We start from the raw sequence: 26,826 nt of genomic DNA, 5'->3' as shown, positions 1-26,826 counted from the left end.
CCTCTTTTCCAGACCATTTACATGTTCATTGAGCAGCACAGGTCTCATCACTGGTGACATCCCTTTTCTGTCAGAACTATTCACTTTCTTTTCTGCCTTGTAGTTTTAACAAATAGTTTATCCATGCAAGGACCTGCCAGTCTTATCCCATCGTTACTTAGTTTCTGTAAGATCCTTTGATGATGGACATTGTGGAGACTCTTTTGGCTCTGCACAGACTCCATCCATGAGATTTTTCTCATCCAGATGCCCACTGACTCTGTCAAAGAACTAATAGATTTGTGAGCCACCCCTGCCTTTTTCAATAGTCAAACCATTTCTTCTTTGCCTCCTGTAGAGGTCAAGCTTCCCAGCTGCCTCCAGGTGTCCCAGCCTTGCTGTGTCTGGCTGACCCGGTGTAGCAGCTTGCAGAGCCATCCAAGCCTCCGAGTACCCATGCAAGACATACAACAAACTCTGGCCTGATCCGAGGGCCCAAGTACCTTGAATTAGCGGAGAGTGTAATAAATATGCCTTTAGACACTCGTTCTTCAAAACAGGCCAGATCTTTGCCCATAACAGAGGCTCAAGAAGACGTGGGTGTCCAGTATGAGATACCAGGCTCCCAGATCACTGCTTCTGTCTTGATGACTCCATTCCCAGGAACCTCTGGGTCTGCCCCAGGATGGCCTCGTCAGTCGAGTCACCAAGTTTTTTCTTGCTCAAGTCCAATTAAATGCCCAAACGATAGCACAAAATGAGGTACTTAGCTCCCATACCTTCGCCTCAACTGGGGAACGCACCAAATTGATGTTCACACTCTGAGACCAAAGAGCAAGGGTGACCTTGATTTGCCTGTACAGGATGCATGCTTTAAAACATAGATGCTTAATAGCAGGACAGTATATTCATAGCTTTCTCTCTAGGCACAGAGGGGTGTGGGTCTTACCACAGGCATAGCTTCCCAAGGACAGAAGAGAGGGGACTTTGTGCCACACTGCTGGTGGCGAGAGTTACCCCATGACATCCCCCATCCCTTCTCCCTGTCTCTTTAGACCTTCAGTAATTCCTCTCTGAATAGCCTGCCTCTCCTAACATTATCAGGCAGAAGCGTACGTCCCACTTCATTAAGCCTGTAAGCCACTGGCTGGATGATATCTGACTTGCATCCGTTTGCAATTTAAAACGGGCATTTGCTTCAGATCAAAGCAGCAGCGGCAGCAGGAACAGAAATTAGCATCTCATGGTCTCTCTCTCCCCGGTTTCATTGCCACAGTGTGTCTCCCTCATTACCAGGGAAATGAAACGTCTTTACAGTTCAGGCTGCCTCTGCCTTTTATCCGGTGGCCACCGCGTGAGGCATTACAGCCGCATTTAACAGCGATTGGTCATGGCCCTTCTCTTTCAAATGGGACAGTGGGCCTCTCCTCCCTATTAGCATCCCACGAGGGGGCTGCGAGGAGTCACAGTCCCTCCTGGTTTGCCATACTGCTCCCAGAATTCACCCATTCATTCCCTCATGCTTAAAATAATGATAAAACCAATGTTTTTTTCCCCCCACCGGTGAATTTTCACACTTAGTCGACAGTCCCAGAAATGAATGCTCCCCCCACCCCTACAGCAGCAGGTACAAACTACATGCAAGAGGCCAGAGACCAGGTCAGCCCCTGCTTTGCAGCCACCCCCACCATGCTTTGCTTTCGTGATGGTCCCCAAGGAGGGGTCTGAGGATGGCACCCATCGTGAGGGCAGGCTCCAGGGATGCCAGAGGATCAGCTCCCTTCCCTCTCCCCTCACTTTGTCCAGCAGCACAGGCACACAACCTGCACCCCACGCCTGCAAGGGGAATGAGCACAGTGTCCATTAAATGACAAAACACCCCTTGTTCCGATTATTCTTTTTAAATAAAGCTGCTAATGGAAGCGAGTGGTTTACAACGGCAGTAGCGAGCTTGTGCCTGCACATCCCTGGAGAGCTCTCTGGTACTGGCTGTAGAGGAGGGCTCAGATCCCTGCCAATGTCACTTATAAACATACAACTGTCCTTAGAAACTTATAGGAAAAAAAATATAATGAATGAATGAAAGCAAGAAAGTCCAGGTGAGCGCATGTTCAAATTTGTTCTTGTAGTATTCTATTTCCTGTTTGGATTGCAGAAGCAAGTAGTGTCCGGGCCTCACTTTCCAGTTTACATTTCTAAATAAGAGCTGCTAGGAAAACACACTTCTGTTTGGTTTAAAGAATGTCCATGAAAGGATTTTTTATTTTTTTTTTAATGCCCAAGCAGGTAGGGGGCCATTAATCTTGTCAGTCCCACACCACCACAACCAGCCTCTTTGCTGGCAAGTGTAGCTGGCTGAAAGGACACTGTGCTGGTCCCTCCTGCTTCTGCCGTAGCAAAGTGAGCCAGACACCACATTACCTCTCGCACATCCTTCCCACCTCACGCCCCATGGTTTGTACTGCTTCTGCCTTGGACAGCATTGCTGTAGGGCAAGGGCTGCCTTTTCCTGCCCTGTGCAACAGGACTGTAATCCCATATTATCTGCTGCAAGAAAAGAGGAGGAGGACTGGGTAAGGACCAAAAAAGTAGCAGTAGGTAGATATGATGCAGCAGTTTCTTAGTGGTTCAGGAAGATTTAGCGTTCTAGGAGTGGTTCCACTTTGCCTTAGGTGCCAAAGACCAAAGCCGAAGGACACACAGGAAAAACAGGGGCTGCAGGAAACAGCTGGAATGGATACAGCATCAAGTGAGACTAAAGCACATATCAAATCTGCATCTTTTATTTCCAGTCTTTAAGTATTTTATCATAGGAAGAAAACAATGTCAAATTTCAAAACCAGCTCAGAGTTAATAGGAAGGAATGAAGAGATGCTGCTTGAGAGCGGACATGCCAGGAGAACTCCAAGTCATTTCTTTGGAAGCATTTCTTGAAAGTTTAGCAACCTTCTTCAACAACCTTGCCCTGGCAGTACAGGACAGCACACTGCTGCTGTGCCCTCCGCTCCCAGGGAGGAGGGCAGGCCAGGAAACCCTGAGCCATCAGCTGCCAGAGGATGCAAACTATCTCTTTGCCTGCAAGCCAATTCCTACCGCTACTGCACAGCAACTAACTCATCACCCACCCTCCCTCCTCGCAGGGTAGAAGAGCCTTGCAGTGAAAGGTCCTCAGCTCAAGGTGAGAGAGGCACTGGCGCGATCCTTTGTCCCACTGCACATTGAGCGAGCCACCCCGGCAGTCACTGAGCACTAGCCTTGCTCCTGCCCAAAGGTGTTCCAGGAAGGCAACACGAGGCAGGGGTTATCTTCCCACCCTCACGTCATCCATCTTCTGAACAGTGAGGGTTTGCCCACAACACAGCTCTTGTGTTCCTATAGCCCCATGCAAGCACTTCTTAGTGGATTAATTCCTCTTGGACGTGGCTCTACATTTCCCTGTGGCCCCTTCAAGCTACTTTAAAGCCTATGAAAAGACCCTGGATGTTCTCGCCACACGCTGCCCTCACACAGGACATTCCCTGGGCAAGGGCACATCCCGGGGGACGGAGTGCGACAGGGGCACTGCTGTGCTGCAGGGTCTGCCCTGTTGTACTGTGCTCCCCCGCAGGGCTATAAAAGCTAAATATATATTTTATCAGCTGTTCTAATTTACATCAGAGGCTGAACTTGGAAAAAAGGTGGCGATGGGCGTGGGTAAAGGTAGCCAAGAGCCCCAGTAACACCATTCCCTGACCCACCACACACACGTCTTTCCCTCTCACACATTTACCTCAACTGAGTGAAACGTTCTCTTTAAAAATAGGACTATTTTGGAGCTTTTGCTGTGATAAGTTACAACTCTTTCTAAGTTCACCCATGGAAAAAAGTACATCTTAAAAAATATAGCCGAAAGGCTTGGCAGTGATCCAGCAAAGCCAGAAAAAAAAATAAAGAGGAAAAATCCCCGCCACGGTAAAAACACACATTCTTCTTGCAGAGCCTTTCATCAAGGCCCTAGGCACACTTTACAAACTTAAACTAAAACCTCTAAACCTGCATGAATAGAAAGCTGCTATTTGCACAGGCCTCTGGTTAACTGAGCACAAATGGGACAGAAGTAGTAAGTGCCCCGTTGATGGAGAAACCTCCATCTCTCTGCCCCACCTTCTTCCCTCAGTCCACCAGACAAAAATCTTGTGTTGCAGTAGAGCCTGCAGCTTTTTATGTGAAGATCAGATGGCAGTAAAGACGCCACCACAGACCTGCAACGAGTGCCCCAAGGTGGCCGAGTGAGGGGTCAGCACGGGCTTGGGGGATGCACCAAACCCAGCCAGGTCACTCACAGGGCTTGCACAGCTTATGGAGACTGACCCACACACAGCAGCATAGAGGGTGTCCCACACCACCGCCCCAGCACTCCAGTAATGAGTAGCAACTTAAATAGGTTACTTTTTTGACAAGGTTCATCCTAAGACACATATAGAATGGGCTGCCAAGCCGTCTGTTAGTGGTTTTCTGCAATAACACCTGAGGAGGTGTGAGACACCAAGTGACGAGAAAAGGGCAAAATTGTTTTTAAAAAGAAGGGGAAACTTAACACCCTGCATCTTCTTAACTGCAATCCTCAGGAAAATACAGGGACAAAGTACTTACTAGCACCTAGAAGGCGGCAAGAAAAAAAGAATAGAAACTTTTGTTTGTTTGTTTTAAACAAGAACAGAGCACGACAGACCTATCTAATCTCCCCTGCAAGAAGGCTGCAAGCCTTGTGAGGAAGGGGTAAGCAGTAGGCATCATATATTCTTGACTTTACCAAGGCTTGTGAAATATGCTCCCAAGGTACTCTTATGGGCAAGCTAAGGAAACAATCCAAAGGAAAACACAGAGGGACAGCATAAAATTGGCAGATAAACTATGTACACAGAATAGCTGCTAATGTGTCATGGTCAAAAATGGTTCCTTCTTTCCTTTCCCACACTCTAGCACACCTATACCTCCCTTCTGCATCCCCTAATTACGAGCTGGGTGCCAGGCAGCCAGTGTACTGCTGGCTCGGGGCTGGCTGTCAGGCAACTCACACTGCAGCCTTCTCTTCGGGGGACAACTCATCTGACTCCTCTCCCTCATCCAGCTACCACTTTTCATGAAACTTGTAGGAGTTTAATGTCCTGGGAGCATCTGTTTCTCTGTCAAAACAGACTGAAACTGGTCCGTGAGTTAAAGCATTATCGAGACAGAATTAAGACAAACAGACAGCAGGATCTTTTACAAACTGGTGCAGAAAGCTGTTCAACATACCGATGCAAACGCTGCTTCAATTAGATAGGAAAAGTCAACAGCCTGAACACACAGTGGAGAAACGACTTGCTAGACAGCAAGTCTGCAGGAGAGGAGCCTGTGAATTGCAAGCCAAGCGCAAACAGCGCCATGCTGTCACAGCACACAGAACATCAAACATCTTACTGGGATGTGTAAACAGGACATAACCCACAAGGCAGGGGGGAAACCTCTGCAGAGAGCCCCACGTGCGGCTCCGAGCACTTGCGCTGCAGGAGAGACAGCTGGGGTCAGGGCAAAAGGAAAAAGCTGCACGAGGTCCAGAAAACATAACTCACAGGGAAAGGCTGAGCCAGTCAGTACAGACAGAGGCGGCTGAACAGGGAGACAAGAGCAGTAGTCTCCAAACTCATACAAAAAGCACTTTTTCAAGGAGAAAGGGACTGAAGCACCTCCCAGTTCCTCAGGATACAATTAGAAAAGCTGCCTGCCCTGTAAGGACTTGAACAGATCATCTAGAGGTGACGTGGTGTCTCCAACCCTCCCTCTGGACGAAGGAAGCAGGTTCATAAACATCTGCCATGATTACCATATGGCTGCTTTAGTCTCAGGACAGTGCTTTGGAGTGTCGCCCTGACACCAGACCTTACAACTTGCTGGGACAACATCCCACTTTGCACTATTAGGGGTTGAGGAACAGGGACTGGATTGAAATCTCCTTTCCTCTAATGTACCAGCCAGCCAGCCTTCGGGTAGCAGAGATCCTCAGCCTTGAAAAAATGAGCCTGAGCAGGATCCCAGAGCATAGAGGAGCTGCCCTGTAAGCACACACATAGGAGTTTTTTTGTTATATAGTAGAACCTGGAGGTGTCTAATACCAGGTCCCAGCCATGCAGCTTCCTGACCCAGACAGCCCAGGCATGAGCGGCTGGATGCTGCCTTCAACTTCAGCAGTCCCAGCGAAGGAAGGAGCTGGAAAGTCTTTGTACACTCATCTCCAAGATGGCTTGGTGTTCACTTTTTCCTTCTAGGATCCAAGATTCCATGCAAGTCCCTTGTTGGGTCGATGGGATTCTTTTTTGTGGATGGCTGTGGTACCCCTGCTAGGCCTGTACATTTTGTCAAGTCACCTAAAACGAGTAGCAATTTGATACTTTTGTGTTGCAGTGGAAACAGCTGGTTTTCCCCTTATACCTGTAGAGGAATAACACCACTTCCATCAACAGTGGGAGACACATACTGCAAGGACCTCAAATATACCACAATGAACAGAGTGTGAAATGGGTGGGTACCTAACCTAAGAGACAGGAACACCTTTTAAGAAAGCCCTATCTGCTTAGTAATTCAAAGCCACTTCATTCCACTGAAAGTAAACACACAATTGCAAAAAGCTACTACAAAACAATGAGAAGCCCCTCTGCAAGTACTCAGTCCTCCTCAGCTGTCCAGCTCTGCTCCTTCAAATTACATCTGCCGTTATAGACCAGCTACGTTTTCTTGACCTCTCCATCCCCTTGCAGTTCCATCAGCTGGTCTCCTGTGATGTTGCCCTTCTTGCTTTTTCGGAACTTGAAGTACCAGCAGAAGACAGCAAGGACCAGGAGAAAGATCAGAACCAGTGGTAAGTATAGCATGAAGTTCAGCAGTGGTGGGGATGAGCAGATCCTAGACAAAACAGTTGACTCTGGAGGAAAAAAGAAAGGAAAAAAGAAAGAAAAAAAGTAAGTGAGGCTCCAAGCTAGTTCGAGTTTCTCTCTCCTACTGTTTCTGTAGGTTATCTTCTTACCACTCTTCCCTCAATCTTCAACAGCTACCAATTTTTAAGAATTCATACCGGCTACCCAAGGAGAAGGGTGAGAGAAACCAGGTGATTTGTCTCAATTTCTTGTTTTGGGAGGTCAGGTAGGGCCCCAGCTCATTCAGCTGAAACATCCCAACACAAACAGCATGACTCTTCAGCTAACCCATTCCAGACTGGGCTCAGTAAGGAAAAACCACATACCCTTAACCCCTTGCGTCCCTACTGACACCAGTGATAGCAGGGTGAGGTAGATGTCTGTCAGAGACTGCATGACTGAACAAGAAGGGACAAGACGAAAGCAAAGGAAACTACGCCAATGATGTCCCTGTCTCCCCGAGACACTTGTCTCTCCTTGCTTCTATCCTATTTCAGCAACGCCAAACTGCAGGCAGCTCCTGCAGAACAGATCCCCATTTGAGGCGGAGGCTGCCTATACTGCTGGTGGACCCTCTGTCCTTCACTAGTCCTGGCCATCAAAATCTCCTTACTTGACACACAGCTTCAATTCCGATGCACCTGGCCTACCATGAAGGACCATGCCAACTCCTTTGGGTCTGCTTCATCCATTTGAAAATGTTGTTCCTCAACTCTCCTCTTTACCTGAGATTCATGTGCAGAAGTTTTATGCTTGCTCCGCAGAACCATGCTGAACGCGCAGGTCTGCTGATTTGAAGCTGTTCATGGGGGACCCACACAACCTGGTAGGCTAGGTGGGACCCTAGGGACGAACCAACCTGGGGGCCACTCCTGGCTGAGAAACTCGCTTTTAGCTCTCTCTACCTCTGAAGCTCTGCACCCCATTCATATAAACGGAAGCAGCATTTACTCTCTCATAGGAAAACAGGGAGAAGTTTCTGCTACACGCATGCCTTTATAGTACTAGGGAGGAATCCTAAAGGGGAGCATCAGGGATTAGAGCTGAATCTGTGTCATTACCTCTCAGAAAACTCCGAAACATTGAAATTCATGAGCCAGAACGGCATTTTGAGATACCTGCATCACCGGAGAAACACACACACAAAAACACCCAACAACAACAAAACCCCAAACAAACAAAAAAAAAACCAAACAACCCACACCTCTTGGATTTTATGAAAAACATGAAAACCACTTGGCAAAAACACTTATACAAAAATTGGAGAATTTTCCAGCAGTTACTGAGCAATTTTAGCAATGGTTACTCCACCGATAACGGGTAATGAGACAGGGAGCTGATGAAGGAGAAATCTGAGAGCTAGAGGGAGCCTTGATGGACAACAGCAGGAACATAACAGCATGGGGAATGAAGTGCTGTCAATCCCTCCCTGTGCAATTAAATCCAGATTAGTTTTGCTGTAGGTGCAGAGTCATGTGAGTAGGCTCTGTGCCTGCCTGTGCCAGTAGCAGGCACAAGGGAGGGCTCTACAGGGTCCCCCCCGAGCTCTTCCACATCAGCCAACATTGGAAATTGCTGCAGAAGCTATAACCACATGTGGGCACCCAGGCTGGCTTCGGGCATGGCAACTCCAGGCCTGAAGGCACAAGAACTGCCGTATTCTCTCACCTGGGTGCAACACAACTGATTTCACTGTTTGTATTTTTTTCCTTCACATGGGTCATCCAAGCCGCCTATTTCCCCAAAGAGGCAACAAGAGCATACTTTTTTCCTGCCTGTTACCTCCTTAAAAAAAAAAAAACAAAAAAAACCAACAAAACAACTGTGTGTGCCTGTGTCGTGGTTTTGGCCGAATTTACCAAAACCAGACCGACAGATGGCCCTTCCTCCCCCCTTCTCTCCCCCCCCAAAAGAGGAGAGAGGAGGAGAAAGAGATAAGGAGATTCAGAAGTTTAGAATGAACTAAACTACTTTAATGAAGAATTAATATTAAAATAAAAATAAGGAAGAAAATAATAAAATAGATACAATATATACAAAACCGTATCAAGCTCCCAGGATGACAGTCACATCACCGGCAGGCACTGGGGAAGTCCCAGACTGGACTCAGTGACGGATGGGAACTGGATTCCAGCTCTGGAGTCAGGAACACACGGATCGGGATCAAAGGCAGATGAACAGACAGAGTCCTCTCTGGACATCGGCCATCGCAGGAAGGGGCTTGACCCTTTAATCCCTCAGCTTTTACACTGAGCATGGGGCGGATGGGATGGAATACCCCAGTTGGTCAGGTTTGGGTCACCTGTCCTGTCCACTCCTCCCCACTAATGTGACCCCTCTACATTTTTTCCATTTCCGACCCACTAAGGGGGCAAATACGAAAGGGGCTGACCTTGGTTGTTACAGCAATAACTATAAGCAAGGGCCTCCCTGCATACCATTCCTTGGCATGGAGCACAAACATTGGTCTTATCATTCTGAGAACGAGCAGTTTTCTCCACAATATGCTGTTAATTTCAGAGAGTTAGAGGAGGCCTAGCTAGGGTGTAAAGTTACAGAACAGAAAATTGGTTCCGTTTTACTTCAAACCAGGACAGCCTGACTGAACCCTTTGCTTTTTTAGTTTTTTTTAGATTTTTTTTATTTAAAATTCTGTGTGCAGAATCTAGCTCTATTTTTGCGCATGGCATGCACCCCAACTCACCCCAAGAGGACAAAGGCCGTTTTTTTAGAAACCTCACTGGAGATGGACTTGCCAGAAAAATCACACCAAGATTTTTTTCCCCCCAAAACAGTTAGCATTCTGTCCCCAGTGGCATGACTGAGAGCAAGAGTTGTACCTGCAAAGGTCCTGCAGGGACCCCCACAAGCCAGCAAAATGCTGCAGACGCAAATGAACACAACGGTACCCTTTGGACCATGTGCCTCATAGTTGGAGTTCTTGGAATCTCATCTGACCACCACCTCCAGCGTTTACAATGCCAAGCACCTGGGTTTCAGCCCTGGCAGACCAATGGGCTGGGAATGGGATCTCATTGCCTCTGCCACCAGACCCACAGCATGTGTCCCTCAAAGGACTTCCCTGGCTCCCAACACAACTCGGTGATCACCCCAGCACTGATCTCCTCTGCAATCCCTTAGTAAGTCCTCCTGGCCATGCTGCATCCCTGCCATTGCAGCCAGCATCACCAGCAGAGAGCTGCCGTTATCCCCACACACACCTCCCAGCGCAGCTAATGGGGAACCGCTATGGGGTGAGCTGCCCCTCGCACCCAGCAGCATTTACCTGGTGGGATGGTGGTGAGCTGGGTGTACCCAGAGCGTGCCAAGGCTTGCAGAGCCCAGTCCTTCCCCTCGCTCTGCTGCTGCCACTCCTGCACCTGGCAGTGGTAGAACCCGGCATCGTCCTTCTCCACGCTGAGCAGCGTCAGGCTGAAGTCACTAGCGGTGGGGCGGCGGAGCTGCAGCCTCCCTGCCAGGCTCTCCTGTGGGTACTTGATGGCACCATCGCGGTGGAGGGTGAGCAGGGGACTGACACGGCTGCTGTCCTTCACCCGAAACCAGGTGGCGGAGAGGTGGGTGGTGGGCAGGCGGGCACCCTGCAGCAGGCAGTGCAGCGTCACCTCCTCGCCCTCCCTCGCTGAGACGCTGTAGTTGGTTTTCTCCAGCTGCAGTTCACGCTCTGGGGTAGGATGCAAGCAGGAAGAGACATTGCAATATTGCACTGCCATAGAAATGCTCCTGCCTGCGCCCGCAGTCTTACAGAAAAATCTGGAGCAAAGTGTGGGGGTTTGGGACGGCCCCCTCTGCAGGATGCCCACAGGGCCCGTGCTCCTGTGACTCATTCTCCCTGGGGAGTTTTTCCCTCCCCTATCATCTTTGCCCTCTCTTCACAACCCTCTGCTGTAATACTTCCCACCCCCTCCAAATACATGACATGGTATCCTTTGGACCAAAAGCTATTTAGGATACTGGAATTTTCTGATCGATTTTACTTAAGGCTGCAACCCATAAGTCAAGTGAGTTTGAGAAAGGGAAGAACTGAGCCAGGGAGACCCACTGTGCACTGTAGCGGTGCAGTGCCCAAGGTGGGAGCAGCTGAGCCTTCAGCCGTGTTCTCAGCAGCAATGGTAAGGGTAAGGGTACCCCTGCAGGGCAAGGAAAACTGAGTGTCTTGCTTCAGAATGCTCAGGAGTACCAGGAAAGGGCTTCTTCTCTAGTCACAGCACTGTACAAACAACCAAGCGCCTCATGTGTTGGAGGGAAAAGAAAATGCCACAATTCACTTTGTTATGAAGCATTAGATATCACCTGCCAATGGCAAAAATAACAGCTTGGTTGGTTTAGGAGGATTTACCACATCCTCCCAATTCCCTGTTTCCCTTTGAGAGGCACTGACACCTCCTGCACGTCCAATGTAGGAGCTGCTGCTTCTCCTAAGCCCTGCCAGACAGGTTCTAAATTGATCCAACCTGGTCCAGCAGCATCTATACAAGAGAGAACTGCCAGCTCACCTGGGAGCTTGAACTCCAGTGTGGTCCTTCCTGATGCTCCCTCTCCAAGTTTGTGCCAGCCATCCACCAGCCAGAGCCATTCTTCCACCAGACAGTAGTACTTGCCTTGGTCCCCGGGGTTTGCAGAGAGTATCCGCAGCCAGAAAACATTGCTGGACACTCTCTGGCTCAGGAACCGGGACTTCTGTGAAGGAGAGCTGAATTCAGCCCCATATTCCTGTATGCTGCTGTAGTTGGTCCTTACGATTTGCAGGGGGGTTGCATCTGCCGGAGGAGGAGGTAGGAGGTACCAGGTAACAGCAAACTGAGAATTATTCAGGGCGAACATGATCCTGCACTCAACGGCTGTGTCGGCGCCGCCAGCAATCTCCACAGACCTCCCTTCTGTAGCTACCTGAAGCTTGCTTTCTAGAATGGAGAAACAAAATAATCACAGCCTCTGCAGCTGCCAATACAGGAATTGTGGCAAGGAGAGGAATATGGCTGGCCTGAGAGACCTGCTGAAAGAAGAGAGAGGAAGAGGGTGCTCAGAGGAGAAAGACCTATTAGGGGATGCTGGAGCAGGAAGGGTGGGGGGAAAGGAGGGAAAGAGCAAACCCACCCACCCTTATTTGAACTGTGACAGGGAATCACTGGGTGCCGCTGGTCAGGGGAGTAGCAGAGGATGCGCCTGGGGGACCACAGGGCAGGAATGGGAGGAGGGAGGCAGATGCTTTGTTGGAGCTTTGGAGGCCAAGCCTCTGTCTGAAGCAAACGTGTCCGTCTACCACTGCTTCTATCAGCAGGCTCACACATAAGCGACAAAACCAGCCCACAGCTTTGGGGACTGTGAAAAAGTGTCTTATCTCAGAGAGACTACAGAACCTGCATGCATTTCGCTAACAGTCGCCACCTCAGATGTTTGCTGTGGTTATTAACTGGAAGCCACATAACACGCCCCTGAACATCCGCTATACCCAGCAATTGTTCAGTTTAGCAGTGAGCAGTTCAGGAGAGGAGAGCTGCGGTGCTGCCTGCAGCTCTGCCCCCATGGAAGGGTACACAGTTGCTCCCGATGGGCCTGTGCTGCTCCTGCTTTGAGGGACCCCTTCCCGCTGCACGTCACTCATTGCTGCTGCCTTTCCTTCTCCCCCAGCAGCGGAAAGGTTGGGAACCGGTCTCTTTGAAGGGCCTCTGACTGCCTGCATTTCCCCTCAGCTCTCCCCTCCACGCTGAGACACCACTGTCGGATGGGGCCAGTGAAGGAGTACACACAAAATCTACCTGTGGTTAGACAGAAATCACTCAGCATAAGACACCATCAGGGCTTTAAGGGACCATAGGCTGCGTTTCCATTCTTAGTATTTTCTTTGCATATGAGCTGAACCTCATATGAGCTGAACCATGGACACCCTGTGCCATGGAGGCTGGGGACAATTGAGCTCCCTTAAGCTCAGCCCCCAGATGCTGGTTCAGGGATGGGTTGCAGAGGACACACTGAGATGCCCCACAGAATGCCTCAGCCCCCTGCCCTCAGCCACAGGCTCAGCAGGGCACTCTCCTCTGCAGCGCCTCCCTGAGGGATGCATCAGGAACTGGTTATGGAAAGAGCCCATGGACCAGGAGGGAGCTGTGGCTTCTCCTGCTGAGGCCAATGGGAAAGAGGGACACCACAGGACAGAGCCCACACATTTCCCTCTTCCTTCAAGCATTTCTTCTCAAACCTCAAGCAGTCCACTTCAGAGGCCACCACTGCCTCTTTTGTGCAAAATAGCCCATCTGATGGCCCTTGACACCCCTGCACATTGCTTCTGCCTCCCTCTCAAGTTTGCCAACAAAATCTACCAGTTCACATCCACTTATGCTGCTTTTTTCTCTTTGCACCCTGTTGTACTTCCTCCCTCTTCTCTTCTCACTATGGAGATACCTTTTCACCAAAAGGTAGACAGTTTCCTCTACAGCAGGACTTGCACATCCATTAAGTCCCAATATATGCTTACTGCTTCACCTCACTGCTGAGGATTTCGGCAGCGACCAAGCAGACTTGGGTGTACTTAGGAACCAGATGCAAGTTGATGTCTTCCAACTTCAGTAGTTAAAAGTGCACCCAGCCCATAGCCAGCTCTAAGGAAACACAAATCTTCAGAGAGGGACAGTCTCCCAACTCGAAGATACTCAAAAGCCATCTGGGATGTGGTCCTGGGGAACTAGCTGGCCCTGCTTCAGCAGAGGGTTGGACCTGATGACCTCCAGAGGTCCCTGTCAACCTCAGCTACCCTGCGTTTCTGTGACAGGTAAACTGATCACACTGTAAAAAAAAGTAAGACACTTGGTTTCCTGCCCATGGCAGAGGGGTTAGAACTAGATGATCTTTAAGGTCCCTTCCAATCCAAACCACGCTATGATTCCTAACTTCAGCTGCTCAAGTACAGAGAATATCACTCAGCCAGCCTGCTGAAATCCAGGAGCTTTATTCAGGAAGCCAAAAGTGAACTCTGCCAAAGGGGGAAAAAAAAAAAATAAATACTCACAGGTATTTTAACTGGAAACTTTGCTCCCGCTTCAAAGGCCACAGGAGAGGAGTGGAAAGGACCAGGGGAGGTGGGGGACACTGGGGACTACCTTCCCACATCAGCCGAATGGATGTGCCTTCCCCAGCTGCAGCTGCCGGGGAGAGCGTGCCAGCAGAGTAGCCCCACCACTCATCGCAAGCAGCTTTGCTCCTCTCACAGCAAAAAGGAGCTCCAGAGAAGTCAGCTGTGGGGCCATGCTGGACCAAACCCTGCACCTCCCTCCAAGTGAGCTCGTCCCGGCAGCGCTGCTGCAAGTCAGAGTCAGCAGGTAAAACCGAGGACCTTTCCCCAAACCCAGAGAGGCTGCCAGCACAGGAGACGGCAAACTGCCCAGGGTGGCCTCTCACTTGAACATGGCCCGGCCTGACGCCCAGTGGGGAGAAAATATTCCAGAGAAGCAAAAGCTACCAGAGCTCAGAGAGGAGCCACTCTCTGAGCTGCTGCTGTGAGCACTCGATTTTGATGAGAAAAATTGCTGTTACGCTCACAGAGAAGATCACCTTGAGAGGAAGCAGAACACTTGCTGCAAAGCCCCTTCCTTTCAACTCCAAGTCTCCTCTCATTCCTGCTAAAGATCAATTACCGAAAAGGGCAGAGCAGTTGCCTGCCTCTTCCTTGGGCACAGAAAGACGTGGTGCTCTTTTCCCTTTCAATTTCAATTTAATTAACCAAGCCGAGCCTCTCGCTGTCCATCTCTCTGTGAACCCTGCCTGCTGATGCTGTGCTTTCTTCCCGGCTGGGGAGCAGTGGAGCATACAGAAGGGCACGGCTGTTGTAGTGACCCATGTGGGGCCAGACGGACAGAGAGGCGGCTGGTGCAAAGCCCCCTGTGGCTCGTTCCAGAGCCGGGGGAAGCCACTGTGGGCTTCTGCACTGAGAGGCTGATAAGAGCATAAGGCTGGGCAGCAAAGTGTAGTATTGCGGGATCTCCGTCCGGCTGCCCAGGGCACTAATTATGAGATTCCACCAAGAGTCAGATGCTAAACTACCTAATAAGTCAGAAATGGCAAAGACCTGTCCTCCTTTCCCTCCTGTTATGACTCTTCAGACATGTCCCTCCCATCCTAAGTTACAGTGGCATTTAAACTCCTGAAGCACCGACTGTGGTTCTTTAGGTGCTTTGTGGTAAACAAAGTGCTGAAGCAAAAGTCAAGGACTCCAGTATCTCTGCAGGTGTGAAGAAACAAGCTGGTGATTTTCCTGATTTGCAGCTTCATTTTCTTCAGCTTCACCTCATCCCACTGCTGCTAGAGCCGGCATCCTTCCCAGACTTACTTCTCCACCTTCCCAAACATCCTTCATTGGCTCATGCTGCCTGAGAGAGACGGTACTAGAGCCAGCAGCCACCTCCCGCTGCGCATCACTCCCTCCCAGTTCCCACCATCTTTACAGCGCCGCAGTACCCAGTAACAGCTGCAATACGTCTGGAGCCAAACATCTTAATATCTCGCTGCTCCGCTGCTGCTGTCTTCTCTGTGTAGACGCTCTACAATTACATCTGCTCATCTTAATGCCATTTACACTACTAATGTATGCTCACGGATGCTGTTGGTTGTCACCCCTGGGCTCAGTACCACCCTGCAGACCCCCTGCCCGTGGCTGTCTTTAGCTCAGGTATAATACAGAGCACCACAGCACCCAGCTCCACAGGGGTGAGGGAAGAGCAGCAGCAGAGCGGGAGGGAGAGCACCATGGAAACGAGCCCGAACAGGGAAGGAAACGTATCAGTGTATGCTACAGCAAACCTATCAGCTGAAAAACACAGAAAATGCATGATTACAGCTCACCGGGTTGTGATCCCAAAAACCAAAGAATTAGAGGAAGGAGCACTTAATGCATGAAAAAAGAGCAAGAACTCTCCTTTGCTGGTGAGGAGGAAAAAAGACCCAAACCCCAGTACTCCCATGCCTGCCTCCACAGGCTCAGAGGTTTTTCCCAGATCAACCCCTTCAATTCCTCCAGGAGCCCCAGCCGGGAGCAGGGCAAGCCGATCCTGTGCTGCTGCCAGGGGTGGTGGGGGAGCAGGAGCACAGCGGGCTGGCTGGGGAGCTGCTATGTATTTGCAACATCTCTCTTCCATAAGAGGATGAGGTTGCCTGCACGATGCTGGCAGACACAGCGGCAGCACGGACCCTGCCCGCAGAGGTGGCCATAAAAGGGAACCCAGAGCAGGGACCCCGGCTGCGCAGCCCAGGCGTGCCCGGGAGGAGATGCCTCCACCCAGAGCCCCTAGCACCTTGCAGCTCAGTGCTGGCTCTCAGCCCAGCACAGAGCCCTGGCACTTTTTCAGCACACCTCAAATACACCAAGGGTGTATATAGTCAGGGGGATACAGACATCCCAACACCAGCTTCGGGAACTGGTCTCTCTCCACCGCCTTCAAGCTCCCCCAGAAGCCCAGCCCTGGGAGGCACCTCACACCCCCAGCACTCAACTGGGCTCCTTTTGGGGGGGGGTACTTCTTCCCAGAAACAAGGCTTAAAATCCTACTGGCAAGGCTGATCCCTCTATGCTTGGCATAATCTGTAAAAAAATAGACATTGCCACTCCTCAACACCAAATTTGCCTCCAACAGTGTTGTCAGGAGCTGTGGATGCTGAGGAAGATATAGGACAGGCAGCACTGTCTCATGCAGCCCTGGGAAGTAATCTTGCTGGGAACACCCCAGCCATCAGTGGTCCTTGTTGCCCCAGATGTTTGGTGGATGTAAAGTTGCATAAAGAGAGACCTCTGCTGAAGAAGCGCCCGTGACACTGCTTACCTGGCAGCACTACCTTTATCCCCACTGCATTGGACCTGGTGGTGGCCGCTGGTTGCTCCAGAGGTGGAGCATTCCTCCTCCAGACCTCCACCTCACACTGGTACGTCCCCTCATTGGCAGTGGTGGCGTCGTGGATGCGCAGCCTGAAGGAGGTGGCAGCCTTCGTCAGCTGGGCTTTCCACTGGAAGTGTGGCTGTGCTGTTCCCCAGACCGTGGTGCCGTTAGGAAAGACCCAGACCAGTTTGTGGTAGTAGCCAGTGGGTGGGCTGGGCTGGAAGAGCCACCCCACAGACACTGGTACCTCCTCGAAGGTGTAGCTGGCGCTCACTTGGCAGACGAGCTCAAAGCCCTGCCCATATCTGACGGTGGCAATTCGGCTTCTCAGCGTGGCATGCAGACCAAGACCTGCTCGGGAGGAGAGAGCCCTTGGTGCCGGGACAGAAATCCTGCCCTGCGCCACCTCGTCTCCACCCTTCCCGCGCAGCACCATCCCCACCGCCCCAGCCACCGCAGCCCCATGGCAGCCAGCACTCGCGCTGCTCCTCTGCTGCTCTCCCCTGAGTTGCGCTGCGCTGTTCCAGCCCCATGGCCCACTCTCCTACCTTGCCGCCTTGCTCTCCCACCCTCAGCTTCCCCCCGGGCAACCCTGAGTTTCCTTTCTTCCAGGCTCCCCACAGATCCTCTGGCTGATGCTGCTGCCTGGTTTGCTGCTTCTTTCCACCCTCCACAAAAGCCTAACAAACTCCTGTGGCCCGACCAGCGCTCTCAGGCACCCGGCCCAGCAATAAGAAAGGAAAACCACTCTAAATCACAGCCAAAAGCTGCCTCTCCATAAAGGCGCCCATTCCAGCAATCAAAAGAAGAAATAACATGGGCATTGCACTCTGGGGAAGTTAGCGGCTCCCTGTTCAGACAGGAGGCCAGGAGAAGCAATCAGATGCCAGCACCAGAGGTGTATCTCTGACAGAGGCCACCATACAACTCAGCAAGTGCCTTTGTTGATCTTAATTACTGTAAGTAATTATGTTGTTAGACCAGATATTTTGTATTTCAATTTAAGGAGACAGACAGAAAGATCTGAACAAGCCACTGCCTCTCAGGTCTCCAGCTGTCTTAGCTGTTTTGTCCCACTTGTCTCTCCCAAAACACCTCTTGGAGGACTCAAGAAGCCTGCTAGAAATGGGGAAATTGAAGCACTCCAGGGCCAAGGGATCAGCCTCAGGTCACCCTGCAGCAGCAGCGGAGCTCAGGACAGAGCACACCTCTGTCCTACCCACATGCGCCCACCCGCTTCTCCAGCCTTGCCTCCAGTATGTCCAGCCTGAAAACCCCAAAATAGGGGTGGTCCAACTCACCCATGGAGCTGACTGTCACTGCTGCCTCTCCTGCCTCTGTCCACCTCCGGCCTTTGGACCACTCCGTCACTTCACACCCATACCGCCCGCTGTCACTCTCATCCAGTGTGTTGGGAATCACCAGGGTGAAAGCACCAGAGCTCACTTTCTCCAGCCGGAGGTTCCCACGAGTCCTGCCATCCTGGTAGGCACTGCCCAGGCTCAGGGTGCCATCCTGCCCCATGGTGGCCACCAGCATCCGGGGACCTGGGTGCTGTGGTGGCAGGTGCCACCACCGCACAGACACACGTTCGGTTGCTCCTTGCACCTCGCAAAGGAAGATCAAGGCATCTCCCACCATGACCTGCGGCGTGCTGGTGGACACAGACAGGCGCATGCGTCTCTCTGCAAACAACAGTTACTGCGTGGGAGAGGACATTGTGATGCTCCTCAGAAAAAGCCAGAGATACTGTGGCATTAAATGGAGAGTCTAGATAAATCTTGACATTGGAATAGGAAAGGACTTGTCTGAAATTTTCAACCAGCTTTTTCTTATTCTTTGGAGAGGGCTTTGTGATTGGTTTTTGGTTGGTTTTTTGTGTGTTTTTTTTCTTCTTTAATGTCTTTCCTGGGACATGGATACATAAAGAAATATTTAAGAAATAGAGTCCCAACAGGCAGCTCCTGCTACATCAGAGTAGCCATCATCTAGCTATGACAAGGAAACCAAGAGTCTCCTACACATGTTTCTTAGAGTGGTTTCTCACAAGTCACCCCTCCAAAACAGGGAGAGCGCCCTGATGGAAATAGCAATGATCCCTCCCAGCCAGAAGCACCTGTTCTGCTGGGTCATCCTGTGATCCTCAGGAGCAGCAACATGCATTGTTCACAATTTTCTGTACCCAAGACACAGGAGGACACAGCCTCCCCAGAACTCTACCTATTTGCCACAAAAGTTTTTGCAAAGAAACTGAGCTAAAGGTTTACACTTTGTTGACAGCTGCTGCAACTGTCATGCTAAATGTTTGCCAGAGCAAGTGCTTCTCCCGTTATTATCCACCAAAATCTATGGCACATTTGTGCTCTTGCTGCAAACAGCAGGTGTGTTGCCCCTGCCAAGATGAGGCCAGACTTGAAGCGTTCCCCAGTCAGGGATCACTGCAGGCTTTACCCGGAAGAGCAGCAATTAAGATTTACTAACCTATTGGCTTCACGTTGACTTGGATGCCTGATGACAGATTGGTTTGGATGCTGTGAAAGTCTCCAGGAGTCTTCACCTCCAAAACAGAGCAATGGTATGTACCATTGTCCTTCAGCCCCACCTCATAGATGGTGAGGACATAAACCGTGTTGCTGTGCTTGAATGCTCGGAGCTGTCCCATCTTGGCTCTCTCCTCGTATTTGTCCTCCCAAATCAATACCCCATGGGGGTCAACCTTGGCCACTTCCATGCCGTTGAGGAGCCAAAGCACTTGGAAGTGCCTGCTGCTGCTCTTCTGGGCTCCCACCATGCAATTTAGCTGCAAGGTATCACCTTCGGAAAGGGAGCTTTCAGCAGCAGCGATGTCCACGGATAGGTCTCTGCCTGTGGGCAATCAAAAGCAAAGTAGGTGCTGGGTGGCCCTGCCCACCCTTCCCTCTCACCTGGCAGCATCTATAGCTGTGCAGAGGGAAATGGGAGGGAATTCTCTATGACACATTTTCTTTCATTAGAATAGTGATTATGATAGAAAATTTAGCCCATGGGGTGACCGTCACCAGCTCCAGGAACTAACCAGCAGTCGCAGGTGGAGGAAGCACCAGAGCCCCGAGGAGCTGAGCTGCCCGCTTTGGAGCGGCCAACCCCTCCAGAGCAGAGCACCCACTGGGATGGCCTTGGGCCACAGCCATCCTCTGCTCAGCTCAGGCATCTGAACAGAGGGCAGCTCCTGGAGCTGTTCTGATTCATTTAACAAATATCCCTTAAACCAGAAAGGGGCACAAAGGGGCTTTATCACTCAGTGGTGTTTCTAACTCTGCTGTCTGTAGTGGGAGAAGGTACATGGAGGGCTGGCATCCAAGTTGCTTATCTGAATCTGATGCTGCTGGTCCCGCATGCTGCAGCCCTCACTGGCTGTTGAAGGATGTGGGCAAGAGACCCTCTCCAAGTTGAAGAGGTTTTGGGTTAATTCCTACAGAAAGCAGAAATGTCAAGACTTGTCACAGCATGGAGAGGTCAGAGGCAGAGATCAGAGTGAGAGCAGGTGGAGGTCATCTCCTAGTCCCTGTCCTGAACCCTACACCAGCTAGCAGCAGGTGCCAAGCAAAGAGGGCAGCGACAGAGGGAGCACAAAGTCATCTTTCCCTTGGCAGATCCACACCTGAGGTAAGGACACCCTGTCTTTGGGTCCCATGATACGATTCACCTTCCTTATGGGGCATTCAAAGCCTCTGCTGCTAATGCCCCCTAGTTCCCGGCATCAGCCTGGCTGGAGAGTGGCTGCAGGCAGAGACCCACAGGGTGCCCCAAAACCCTGTGCCCTGACCCCACACAGCAGTGGCACAGCCAAAAATCAGGAGGTAGGGCTGAGCCCCGACTCCCTGGGCAAGCAGCCTGGCTCACACCACTCCATCTCTTTGGGTCACTGTGGTGCCCCTCATGTCTAACAACAAGGGCAACTTTGGAGGTAAAACAGAGCAGCTCCCAAACTGCCACTGGAAGGGCTCAAACAATTTATTGCAAGCAGATCACCCTGTGAATTTAAACACTGCTTCATAAACAGTTTGCAAACAGGAATCCCAGCCGCTGCAGATATGTTTGGCATTCCCAAATATTTGCTGGAGAGTTTATAGAAACTGATGGAGCAGATGGCCGCCGTCAGAGCGGTCACCACTCCCAGTGTGACAGGGTGCTCAGCCCCATAGCCTGGGGTCTCCCACTGGGTGCTGGAGGGAGATCCCAGCCCTGCAGACGCGATGGAGGGCTTGTACGCCCGCCCCTGTTTCCCCCTGGCAATACCAGCAGCTCTAATACAACCACCATATTGTCCCCTTACCACCATCGCCTCCCTTCTTCCCATAATAGCTACCACAGGGCAAATATTAAACTCTGACAAGTTTCCTCTGTTTCTCAATGATCCTATGCCACTGGTACCCAAAGTCACACACTACCGGTGATGATGAACCTTCTTAAACAAGCAGACGCAGGAAAGCGCACCAACTGCCATTGCTTGCCAGGCAGCAGCAGACATGGACAGCCATTGCTGCAAACAGCACGTAAACAAGAGGAATAAAGGCTTTGCCAGTCAGCCAGGTTTCGGGAAGCAGGCTCTGACAGTGGGAGACTGCACTTCCCTCCCCCTGATACCTTGTCCCCCTGAGCTGCACACAGGGTGCTTGGTCCTTACCCATCCGTTTCTTTGGTTTCCTGCTCTGACTCACCACCCTCCCATGAGACAGCTCACCACCCCAGCTCTGCAGCCTCCTCCATCTGCATGAAGATGGGGTACACCACCTCCCCAGGCAGGTTTTCAGTGAGAAACTTGCTCCCATTTTACTACATACTACTGCATATATTAAAGAGCATCAATCAGATGCAGCCTTGTCTTGGCTGCTTTGAGGCAAAACTTACTGGTGGGAGAGAGAGATTTTCCCTTCCTCTGAGCACAGCTACCCACACGCAGCTGGGGGAAGAGCAGGGCAAGGGATGGCAGCCAAAGGGCTTGTAGCAGGAGGGATGGCAGTCAGGGTGCTCAGAGGAGTGGCAGCAAACACACAGCATTGTAACCATCCCAGGGGAGTGGGGAGAGAAGGGTTTTCCCACCGGCCCTGGGCAAGGCGACACAGAGCTTGCAGATGCAAAGAGCCACAGGAAGCGGCTGGGCAGAGGGAACGGGAGATACCTGGCAGACACAGAGTGGAGTGGGGGAAGATCGGCAGCACTAGCAAGAGGCTGGTTTTCAAACTTTCCTATTTTAATTCATGTCATACATGTTAGCAGGTCTAAGTCTCCTCTTTCTAAATACCTAATACTATGTCTTCCTAGAGCATAAGGCCAGGACCTTCGTGCAGCCACTTCAAAGCACAGTGTGGCCCACAGTCCCATTACTGCTATATATGAACTACTAGGAGGGGACATAGGGATGGTCTAATAAACAGCAACACCAGTTGCTCTGGAAGCCAGCAGACACTAGAGCCGTGCAGCCCGTGTCCCTTGGTGCCCGTGGCCGAGGCACCAGGACAGGCAGATGAGACGACTCTTGGGTACTTCAGTTTTTGAGGCCATGAGACCCTCGAGCAATACAGTTTTCCACACACTAGAGCTTAACGCTGCCAAGAAGCCAGGCTGCTGTGGGCACACACTGCTCTCTGCTAACATCTTGTGTGGGCCCACAAAGTTGCATGATTGCTGCCGGCACTGGAGATTCAGCTACATGAACCTCCAAAGCGAGAAGCACCAACAGCTCCCGAACCAGGGGTTGCCATGGCCCTGAGACCAGCCTGCCCCTCGCAGTGCATGGTGGAGGCGGCCAGACTCACCGGTGAGTCCCTGGGCTGCAGCAGAGGCAGGTGAAAGCCACTGAAGGCTGCTGCTATAGAGCCATGAATGCATAAAGGAGTTGGAGCCAACATATGAATTTGCAAGGACCTTACCCTGGCTCATGACCTCCAGTGACGTCCTGCCTGTTTGCTTGCGAGAGATGTCCTTCCATGTCTCATCAGGATCCTCAATCCACTCAGTTGCCTCACAGTACAGCTGACCCTGGTCAGATGGCTCCACTCCCCCGATGGAGAGCTTGTATGTGGTGTTCCCAACTTTGTTCAGCCGCATGTCCCCCACCAGAAACCTCTGTGCATAAGAGGGCCCTGGCCTCAGGACAAAGTCCTTGGAGAGGATGAGGACCTCCTCGGCATGGCTCTCTCCTGCTCCCTGGAGACGGTACCAGCCAACAGAGAGATGCGTGTGCTGGGTTGTGGACTTGGACACCTCGCAGGTGAGCTCCACCGCCTCCCCTTCAGCACGGGTGAGGACCTGGGGTACCATGGAAGCCGAGAGAGTGTCTGCAATCACTGAGCAGAGGGGAGAAACACAGAGAGCAGCAGAGCACAGGAAAAATAAATTCTTGGCCTTGATGGGCAACCTGCTGGTCATTATGAAACTGCAGTCAGGCCCTGAGGGATCTGACAGTGTGGGAGAATTATCTTTTGTAGCTGATTGAGAAGGCTTCCATCAGCCTACACCAAAATAGAAAGCGGTTAAAACCTCAGCAGGGAAGAAAGCACAGCAAATCTCTCTGCAGTACCCTCTTCAGACAAGCTACTGGCAGTATTAAGTAGGCAACCCCAAGGAGATTAACGAGCAGCCCCTCATGATCCCAAGCACGGGCTGGCACACCACCAGTATAAAGGTGGGAACAGGGGTGAATACCGGATGGAAGCAGCATACCACTGTGTAGACTTGGTAGGGCTCACAGTAGGGCCTTTCCCTGTGCCTCTCCACCCTCTTCCAGTGTTCTGTGGGAGCTGCCTCCCTCCCTCTTTCTGCAGACATCCTGCTTGGGTCAAGTCCCACACCCTGACCCAAGAGGGCACCAACAGCTAATGCACAGAGCCTGAAAACTCCTGCCCATTTAGCTGTGAAATGCTGTGGCTGCATCAGGAACAGAAATTAAAGTCAGGCCATGGGACAGCAAAAGCTTCCTCTGCCTTCCCTTGCCCTGCCTGGGAGGCAACGGCCAGAGCAACCTGCTGAAGGACCTCTGGGCATCTTACCCTTGTCCACCTAGAGATAGGATAGGAAACCCACAGTGAGGAGAGAAAAAGGAAAATTTGTGCCCTCCCAGTGCCATTAATTTCCCCTTTCCCCAGCTGCCCCTCTGTCAGGGACCAAGAGATGAGCAGTTCTACCCAGCACAAACTGGGGGGCGGTGGAAGCCTGCCTGCAGCCCTGCCTGGCCAGGGAACAAGGGCTCTCCTTCTGGACTCACCTGAGAGGTTTGTCTTGGCGCTGTAACTCCCAAAGTACCTCTCGTCGGTGGTGGGCGTGTGGCACTCATACACCCCAGCATCCTGCTCCTGCAGCTCGGTGATGTGCAGCAGGACGGCGTCCCCCTGCACCCGCTCCACGTAGATCCCCCGGCTGCGCACACGCTGGGTGTAGATGGCGTAGGGGAAGGAGGGGTCGACGGTGCTGATGATCTGCACCTCCCGCTCGGGGGCGGAGGGCAGGTAGATGGACCACTGGAAGTTCTGCTCTGCCGGGCCCTGGTAGCCGCTCACCTTGCACCACAGCGTGACGTGGGACCCCTTCACTCGGTAGAGGGGTCCCTTCTGAACAGCCACCACCCGCTGGCCTGTGCTCAAACCTGCCGGCAAACAGTCGGCACACACAGTGTTTGCAGGGGTATATGCCACCCAAGGGCTGCACACCCAAAACGGCAGTCCAAAGTCCAAAGACTTCACATCCCTTGCAATTGTAAGAACAAGTTCTGAACTTTCTTGTCCTCTAGCATACTGGGTCAATGACTGAGACCACCAGGGCCAGAGGGCGGTCAAGCCTGTGGCGTGGCTGGAGAGCATCTCTCAGCCAGCTGTTCAGAGGGAGCAGCAATCAGGCTGAGATCACTGGAGGAAGCTTGTGGTGGATCAAAATTAAGAGGACCAAGCCCTCAAGTCCTGCACAAGCTGGGAGGGGAAGGGAGCAGGTGCCAGAGCTGACCACTGCCAGAGAAGGAGACACAGCACAGAAGTTAAGGGACATGGGACAGTGGAAGGAACTAGCAGGCCGAGTGTTGCAGAGGTACTCCACGGAGAGAAACTAGGGAGGGCACGGGAGAGGGAGCCAGCAAGAGCTTCTCCAAAGACAAGGGGCACTGGGAGGCATCAAGGGGTCCCCCCCTTTCTGCCTGCAAGGAGTTTAGGGAGGTGATGGCCACCCGTGCACCCTCCCCTCCCACAGAGCTCCCAGTAGTGACACTCGCTCTATTCTGGTGCCCATCACGCACACCGAGCGAAACGCCCAGAGGACGTGGGCACCGAGTCAAAAACCAACCATTGAGACTCGTTCAGGGAAGAGAGCGGGTGGCACCACAGGCTAAGAAACCCTCAGAAAACCTCTCCTAAGGGAAGGGGTGGGGAGGTAATCCCCTCCGCACCCCCAGTATTCACGCAGCAGGGGTGTGCATGTCCCCTCATTGAAACCTTGCCAGGGTCCAGGCTATTGCTTTAGAGTGAAATCACAGTGCCCAAAGGAGAACATGCCACCACACCTCTTCCCACAGCCACCAAGCCAGAGCAGTTGTGGCCACGGCGGGGCCATCCTGGCCCCGCAGCCCCAGCAACGTGGCCCACTGAGACACCCACCCGCAAAGCTCCCATCCACAACGAGGGGGTCCTTTACTTTCCCCTCACCTGCCCCAGGAAAGACACCACCACAGTGCAGGGCACTTACCTGGGAGGAGGAGGAGGAAGGCAGCTGCCAGGCACCGTGTCAGCCCCATGGGAAATGGCTCTGCTTGGGTCCTCTCCCAGAGAGGTGGTGGAAGGCTCTCGTGGGCAACAGCGACAGCCACCCCGCTATTTTGAAAGTGGCTGGGAGGAAGCTGCCTGGCAGTGGCGGTTTCCTCTGCTAGAAATGGCTAGTGAGAGGCTGGGGAGCGGGGTGCAAAGTAACACGCCTCTGGGAGGTGACAGCCAGCACCCCAGCCCCACACTGCTTAGGTAAGGGTGATGCCCAAGGCCCCTCCAGCCCCTGTGTGCGTGCTAGGTGCCCAGCACTACCAGCTGTGGCTTTGCTGTCCCACAGCAGCCCACAAGCTAACCCTCTGCCTCACAACTCCTACTTTGTTGCATGGAGTAGCTTGCTCCCTGCTAACAGAGGGGGCAAGGGGCCAGACCCCAGGGAGGGATGGGGGCAGATTTCTAGGGCTGAAGCTCCCCCCCCGCCCCTTATTTGTTTTCCATAGCTGCAGGAGGCAGCACGATGCCTCAAGGTAGAAGCTGGGCTGGCACAGCACTCCCCAAGGATCGCTGACCAAGCTCTGCCTCAGGGTGCAGTGGGGACACCCCAAGTGGGGTGTCTCTCCCACAGCACCCCCACCAGCCCGTCTGATACACAGGCAGGAGACCCTCCAACTTAACAGCCAGCCCAGGTGGCTTATTGGCTCTCAAAGGATCACCACGCAACCAGAAATCAGCCAGAAATGATCTCGTGGTCAGGTACCTGCATGCGGGGCACCCTGGAGCAGCACCGCTCACAGGGAGCCCCACGGGGAGGGCTGGGGCCAGGTGACTGCTGGCCACAGCCCCAGAGGCAAGTGCTGCGGTTGCCTCAGCTGCCATCGGCAGCATGCAGCCTGGGGCAGGCTGCTGCTCCTGCTGGCGGGTATCAGGGACATGGTGGGAGGCTGATAGGGGCACAACTTGGGCATGCAGCCAAACACTAGTGAGGGGTTCAAACCCGAGACACTCTCTGAAAGGATTTGTTTGGGGGTTGGGGGGGGGCGGGGGGAGGAGGGAAGGAAGAGGAGAGGGTTGTTTTAGTGGTTTTGGGTTTGTTTTGATTTTTATCCCCCCTCCCCAGGAAGGATGGTGGCACAAAGCATTTACCCCTGAGCCACGGTGCTCCCGCCATGCTGCCAGGGCATCGACTGAACGGCTAAATTAGCTCAGGGATTCACAAGCGAAAACCAACCGTAAAACAAGTCCTTTGCTTGATCCCACGGGACTCCTTGAGGGAACGAGATTCATGTAATGAAGCAAAACAAACACGAGGTC

The 26,826-nt window shown here is 52.1% G+C and overlaps 1 protein-coding gene across 1 annotated transcript; it reads right to left on the bottom strand.

The window, feature by feature from the left end:
* Positions 1-6,722: 6,722 nt before the first annotated feature.
* CD101 (CD101 molecule) lies at positions 6,723-25,550 on the bottom strand. Its single transcript, XM_074152606.1, has 9 exons — positions 25,502-25,550; positions 24,039-24,416; positions 22,705-23,121; positions 19,274-19,657; positions 18,094-18,477; positions 16,739-17,143; positions 11,426-11,833; positions 10,198-10,593; positions 6,723-6,919 (listed from the first exon to the last, which is right to left on the bottom strand). The coding sequence occupies exons 1-9, from the start codon at positions 25,548-25,550 to the stop codon at positions 6,723-6,725; spliced, it is 3,018 nt and encodes a 1,005-aa protein (XP_074008707.1).
* Positions 25,551-26,826: the final 1,276 nt, after the last annotated feature.

Source organism: Numenius arquata, chromosome 1, assembly GCF_964106895.1.
Source record: "Numenius arquata chromosome 1, bNumArq3.hap1.1, whole genome shotgun sequence".
NCBI lineage: Eukaryota > Metazoa > Chordata > Aves > Charadriiformes > Scolopacidae > Numenius > Numenius arquata.
This window is presented reverse-complemented; position numbering and strand designations above follow the sequence as displayed.

What these genes read in the sequence shown, in the direction of transcription:
- CD101 (XM_074152606.1), bottom strand. Translation starts at nt 25,550, where the DNA reads ATGGGGCTGACACGGTGCCTGGCAGCTGCCTTCCTCCTCCTCCTCCCA. An exon ending in CTTCCTCCTCCTCCTCCCAG is followed by an intron (nt 24,417 to 25,501) that starts GTAAGTGCCCTG and finishes GTTTGCCGGCAG; the next exon opens with GTTTGAGCACAGGCCAGCGG. An exon ending in ACTGGAGGTCATGAGCCAGG is followed by an intron (nt 19,658 to 22,704) that starts GTAAGGTCCTTG and finishes GATTGCCCACAG; the next exon opens with GCAGAGACCTATCCGTGGAC.